This window comes from Tripterygium wilfordii, chromosome 21, assembly GCF_013401445.1.
Source record: "Tripterygium wilfordii isolate XIE 37 chromosome 21, ASM1340144v1, whole genome shotgun sequence".
NCBI classification, from domain to species: Eukaryota; Viridiplantae; Streptophyta; class Magnoliopsida; order Celastrales; family Celastraceae; genus Tripterygium; species Tripterygium wilfordii.
This window is the reverse complement of record NC_052252.1, coordinates 7619438-7625777: the sequence shown is the minus strand read 5'-3', so window position 1 is coordinate 7625777 and position 6340 is coordinate 7619438. Positions and strand designations below refer to the sequence as shown.

General features: G+C 38.6%; 1 protein-coding gene and 1 pseudogene across 3 annotated transcripts; both read right to left on the bottom strand.

Annotated features, from left to right (window-relative positions):
- LOC119988717 (O-fucosyltransferase 23-like) lies at nucleotides 1–2625 on the bottom strand. Of its 3 annotated transcripts, none has more exons than XM_038833866.1 (2): nucleotides 2550–2625; nucleotides 1–1808 (listed from the first exon to the last, which is right to left on the bottom strand). In XM_038833866.1, exon 2 carries the CDS (start codon nucleotides 1658–1660, stop codon nucleotides 305–307), a length of 1356 nt encoding a protein of 451 aa, XP_038689794.1. In that variant the 5' UTR covers nucleotides 1661–1808; nucleotides 2550–2625; the 3' UTR covers nucleotides 1–304. The 3 variants fall into 3 exon arrangements, with proteins under 3 accessions (XP_038689794.1, XP_038689792.1, XP_038689793.1); XM_038833864.1 differs by lacking the exon at nucleotides 2550–2625 and adding an exon at nucleotides 2021–2531; XM_038833865.1 differs by lacking the exon at nucleotides 2550–2625 and adding an exon at nucleotides 2340–2531.
- Nucleotides 2626–5828: 3203 nt separating this feature from the next.
- LOC119990254 lies at nucleotides 5829–5928 on the bottom strand (annotated as a pseudogene).
- Nucleotides 5929–6340: the final 412 nt, after the last annotated feature.

The window sequence follows — 6340 nt, the reverse complement described above, 5'->3', positions numbered from 1 at the left end:
TCTGCAAAAGCTTTAGATTGACAAAAAATGCACAGTACAACATCAAATGATTACATTAATTACTTGATTTCTACACCACAAAAGAAAAGTATTAGACAATCAACAAAAAAAAAAGTGAAAAAGACCCCAAATTATGCCTGAAGAGCAAATCATCACAAAAAATCTGTCATATTAACTCCATTCTTGACACTCTCTATTGCTGTTTTTATCTACAACAAAAAATCATCAAAACTGTACCAACCAATATCAACCTCAGGATTGAAAGGGATTGATCTCAAATAACCAGTGGATGCTCAACTTTCCCTCAGCTCAAAGAACATAAGATAACATTAGAACCATAGCTGACTGCTTGGAGGCTCGAATCGGACATATTGGTCATCCATTTACGGGGGCCATTAGATTCCCCTACTATGTTATAAGCATAGGACGGCCATCTTACATCCTTATCGCACGAATTTCTAACACCCATTTTGATCGTCTTTTGTGTCCTCTCAAGAACTATAAGGTTTGAAAATGTAGAAAAACTATTCCCTACAAACAAGTCAGCCCTTAAACACACTTCATAATCAATCGCAGCTTGAATGAGATACGGGTATTTCTTGTAAATTCTTTCAACACCCAGTTTCTTCTTTTCAAGAGGAATCAATCCTTCTTTCCAACCAGACAATATGGTCGAATCTTGATCAAGCAGACTATCCGCAACAGCAAGATAAACAACTGTAGGACTTTTGAGTCCTGCAATGTTCCCAACTCTCTCCATAATCTGTTCTTTGCTACTACAGATTTTGGAAATGTGTGATCTTTGCTCTAATTTCTTACAATGAATCATCCAGTCTATCTCTATCCGCATGTGTACAGCTACATAAGGCACTGGCTGTAATGAAGAACTATCTGAACCAACACCATTTTCTATAGAATCAGATTTGCTTTTCAGTTCCCTTCTTATGTCGCTAATCTTGGACACTACTCTATCTGCTTCTTTCGCAAACTCATCCACTAAAACTAGGCACTCAAAGACCTTTGCATAGTCATTGACAGGCCAATGATCATGCCACAAAAATGGGTTTTTTCCAACTATTCGGATGACCTCATACCCATCAAGTGGTTCCCGGCTGTGCTCTTTCAATTGGTCTAAGTCTCCACCAGTCGTCCACTTCCTTCCCATTCCCTTCTGAAGCTCAAGCACCGCCGTTCGATTCGAGATGTCTGAATAATGACCCAACTGAACAAACCCTCTACAAAGAGTGTTAAACTTTTCTAACTGAAACACTTTATTAAAAGAAATAGGCTGAAGACGGTCAATTTCCTTGTAAAAAAGTGAAGCACTCAAGCTGGGCATCAAGAGGGTTCGATTCAGCATTCGCGCAGTTAGGCAGGCTCTTGCAAATGCTATCTTTTGATTGTTCATTCCCCATACAATTTGAGGGACCTCCAGAAACTTATCTTTCCGGATTCCAAAATTAATATCCAATAATGGATCAGTTTGACTATGAATCACTTCAAGGATGTTCCCCTCCATTTTCCCATAGCCGGAGAAAGACGAAAGTAATATGGCTCTGAAGACCAGAGCAAGAACAAGCAAAGCAGCACATTTACACGTTAAAGAATTGAAATAGCGACCAAATACTCTCGAATTCTTACAACTAGAGGGCAAATCCATGTAAGATTCACAAGCTCAGATAAAAATGCAGCACTTCCTCATCCACCTTGCAGCAAACTCAATCAAATGAGAAATGGTTTAGGAATTATAAATTTTGTTGGCAGATGAACTCAAATGTGAACAAAATATCTCCAATAAACATGAAAATCTGCATTTGACCCACGAAATAAAACACTAATCAGAATCAACCAAAACAGGGTAAAATAGAATATTTTTGGAGTTAGCTTCGCTCTTCCAAATCCCAATTTTTTCACAGCAGCAATACATAATCTAGACGGAAAGGCAGAATACCGAAAAAGCAAACAAGAGCTACAAAGACGCAAAAGGCATGGAAAGGCCGAATATGCCTTGCTAACTCACCTCCGATGCCTGAATCATGGCACGAAAACCAATAAATACTTTGTTTGAATCCCAATTTTGAGCAGAACCCAGAGAACAAAACAAAAGCAAGCAAAGCAACAAGGAGAAGATGATCAAAAATCATAAAGAGGAACCCCAGAAACCCTGAAATACCGTGAACAAAAAGCCAAACCAACCCATCACCATCATGACAACCAAGGATCGAATTAAATATTGAAAACAAAAAAATAGTCAAATTAATTGAAATCGAAGGCCCTTTTCTGTGTTCTTACATATTTATAAAAAGAAGATTCAAGAAAATTAAAGGAGATGAATTTACCGCACGTGATAATTTGGAATTGCGAAAAAGATCCAAAAGGGAAGTGAAGAGGAGTCAGAATCAAAGATGTAGTACAGAAGAGATGAAGGTGAATAGGTGATAGGTTTTTATTGTATTGTCTAACTGGGTAAGGCCAAAAACAACCCAAAAAAAGAGAATTAAATAGTAGGAATAAAGTGAAGCCAAAATTAAACAACCCTGCCGGCGTACCTCATTCAACAACAGAAGCCTTGAATAATAAGGAAGTTATGTTTGTCCTCCACCCCACTTTTTTCTTTCCTGAAATTGTCGCTGAAACCAGACAAAAATATGAGTTTTGTGTTTGATTAGGGGAAGGACCCGTGCACCATTATTCTGGTGCACCAAATTTTGTATTTTTTTAAAAAAAAATCATAAATATGAAGTATTTTGTATAACATATCCAATAAATTTTTTTTGAAATAAAAAGTATATTCATCATAATCGGGAATTTCATATCATCAAATATAAATTAAAAATATATCGTTGAATTCGTTATATTAAAATTTTTTGATAACCGAGGACCTACTTATGCCCCATATCCAAAATTAAATGTGTGACTAATTGAGTAGATTGCAATACAATATAATATAGTTTTCCTTGAAATGCAAGTTGTAATCAATAATTTTCCCTTTCATATTATTTATTGTATTAGCATGTGAGAACCAATTGTCTCCATGATTGGACCTCTATTTTGAGGTTCTAATGTCCTTTAATTAGGATGTTCTAGCACTTAGTTAATGTATTTGATTGCATTTTAGCTTAATTTTACACTTACAAATGTTTCCCCTTGGTTTTGTAGGAATCGGACCTTGTTCGGGCAAGTTGGAGCACTTTTTGAGCACTTTTTGGGCACTTTTTACTGTGAGGTGTCGGGACACCCACAGTACCCGTCCGGACACTTTCTTCACAAATTGAGACAGAGACTCACAAAGTTGGAGGCATGAAGCGTCCGGACACCCGTCCGGACACTTACGGCGAATCTGCAATTTTCTGCACCGAAATTTCAAGGGCATTTGGGGTAAATCATGTATGTAACCAATGGGAAACGATTTTATAAGGGTAGTTAGGTATTTTCTATTGTAAAAAGAGAAGAAAACCCTAAGATTTGGTTGGCTTCCTCATATATCATTCATTGACTTCTCCAACATGAAGCCACCATAGGAGTAGTGTAGATCTAGTTTCTCTCTCTAAGTTTTCTTTGTTGTTTTTGGTGCTTTCTCTTGATTTTGTATAAACTCTGATTTAGATGACAATAGATTGGATGTTTATTGCAACAATCATGAGTGGGTAGTTCTCTTTCTAGTTTCTAGTCCCAAACGGTGGGTGCTCGGTTTCGATTACTTAAGGTATGCTCAAAGAATCGTAGCTTCGATTTCTCTCTTTTAATTTCGTGATAGTTGTGTGATTGGATCTATGGGAATGACATATTTGCTTGTATTCTTGGATTGTCTAGTCTAGGGATTGCATCTAATGTGTTCGATTGAGAATTGTTAAACCCATTGCATGATTTCCTTAATTAATTGAGTTTTTCATTGCATAGCTATTAATTATGTGTATTGATGATGGGGTTTTGGGTTAAATTAGGAATGTGCATGGGAGAGTTATGGTTAATTGATCTTTGAGTGTGAAACTAGGGTGTTAGCCAAGCCAAGCCCCAAGGGGGAATATTAATTCATAATATTAGGTGCTTATCCCTTTGCGTTCATCGTAGATTAAGAGACCCGATGGCCTACATGTATGAATTGAAGTCTTATAACCCAATTCTCTTTGCATATGCATGATTGATAGTATCACACAATGCATTGTGTATGGTTGTGTGTGTTTGCCATGATACCTTGAGTATGAGAACCGAGTAGCCACCGGGACGGACTAGAGACTAGGTTTTTAATTAATTGTTTTAAATCCAATTTGTGCTTACTTTGATTATAAAATCGCTCATGCTACCGAGTCATTCGGCCCATTTCTTTTACTTGCTTTTATTTGATATTCATTGTGTTTATTAGTGTTAGCTAGTCATTTGCATATCATTCACTTCAAATTTGCATTGCTTCCTCGTGGATCGATACCGGACTCACCGGTTTATTACTTGACGATACCCTACACTTGGGGTAAGTACACACACACACTTTGGTGTCGGTCAAGTTTTTGGCGCCGTTGCCGGGGAAGCGAGTGTCAAAGACGGAGTTGGGTGGCTTGTAGATGCTAGCTTTATGCTATTAAACACCATCAAATAAGGAAGGAGCACGGTCACGCTTCAAGGGTAACTTTGTTCCTCCCTTTTACTTGCTTTCTAGTGTAGTTGAATTAGTGTAGTTGCTGAAAAGAGAAAAAAAAAATTGCTGTGAGGAGAACTTGGCGGATGGGGCTAACTTAGATTCCTGTGGGCGATGGATGCCACCTTGTTTGCTGCTTGGTAGTGATACGTTGTTTGAGAGAGCTTTGCGCATTTTTCTTTCTATCACTACTTGCTACATCTTGGTGTGTAATTGTTCCTGAGGTTGATTGTCATTCTATTCCTATCTTTGCTCTTGTTCTTGCTTGATATTGCTCTTGGTTGTTTGTTGATTAAAAAAAAAAAAAAAAAAAAACTGGTGTTACTTGACTTGGTTGGTGGTCATCTTTCGTGTTACTTGATAGCTTTGTTTGCCATCATGTCTCATCTTAGAGATAGCGTTAGTGGGCATGGGTCTAATAGAGATGGGAGAGGTGGTGACATAAATGCGAGTGATGCGGGGAGTGTACGTGGGGGTGATATCAATCTTGATGTATTACGTCGTCTTTTGCAACGTGTGAACATTGATGAATTGATGAATCCGGCGCAAGGGCAAGATGCCCAAAATGTGCCAAATGCCCAGAATTTACCAAAAGTTCAAGTTGAGCATGCTTTGCAAAATGCACCTCAACCACTTCAACAAGACAATGCGGCACAAATTGCCCCACAAAATGTCTACCAACCTCCCAATATGCCTCCCGCATACCATATGCTTCCCCCATATAATTATGTGCATCCTATGTATTACCCAATGCCACAAGTGCCACAATATGCTCCTTTTCTGCAAAATTTACATGCACCTCCTCCTGTGGAGTACATTCATGCCCAAGAGCATCGCACTTTGAGGGAGCTCACGCATCCCGCAAGGCAAACTCAACCTTCTTGCATCATCATGCCACCGAACCAACAAAATGTGAGCCTTAAACCATCAATGTTCCAAATGATTCCCAAATTCCATGGAATGGAATCGGAACGACCATATTCACATGTGCGTGATTTTGAATCGGTGTGTACTACTTTTGGTGATGTTACATGCACACAAGAAATTTTGAGACTCAAACTTTTTCCATTCTCTTTGAAGGATCATGCAAAACAATGGTTTGAGAACTTGCGCCCCCAATCCATTGCGACTTGGGCGGCAATGCAAGAAGAATTTCTCAACAAATATTTTCCTTCCCACCGTACCATTTCTTATCAAACACAAATCATGAATTTTCATTGCAAAGAACATGAAACTTTCTTCCAAGCTTGGGAGAGGTTTAAGGATTTGTTGTTTATGTGTCCTCACCATGGATTTCAAAAATTTCAAATTGTGAATTTCTTCCACAAATCTTTGACTCCATCTTTGAAGAAATTGGTTTCCACTATGACTCAAGGTGACTTTTTGAATAGGGATGCCAATGAAGCATTTACTTTCTTTGATGGGTTGGCGGAGGAATCCCGATCTTGGGAAGCTCCTCCCCTAACCCGACATGAGGTTGTGCCAAGCTCTAGTGGCAAGTTTGTGTTGAATGAAAATGATGATGTGCATGCTAAGCTTGCTTTGTTGTCCAAGAAATTGGAGTCCTTAGAGTCACAAAAGGCCCCTATAAATGCAGTTGGTGTTGATGAACAAGTTGCTTGTACTTTGTGTGAAAGTAGGGATCATAGGACGGATGAGTGTAATGCCTTACCGGCTTGTAAGGAAGTCCTATTTGGGCAAGGTTAC

Bases quoted from the DNA above. Each gene is read 5' to 3' on its own strand.
- LOC119988717 (XM_038833866.1), bottom strand. From the start codon at position 1,660: ATGGATTTGCCCTCTAGTTGTAAGAATTCGAGAGTATTTGGTCGCTAT.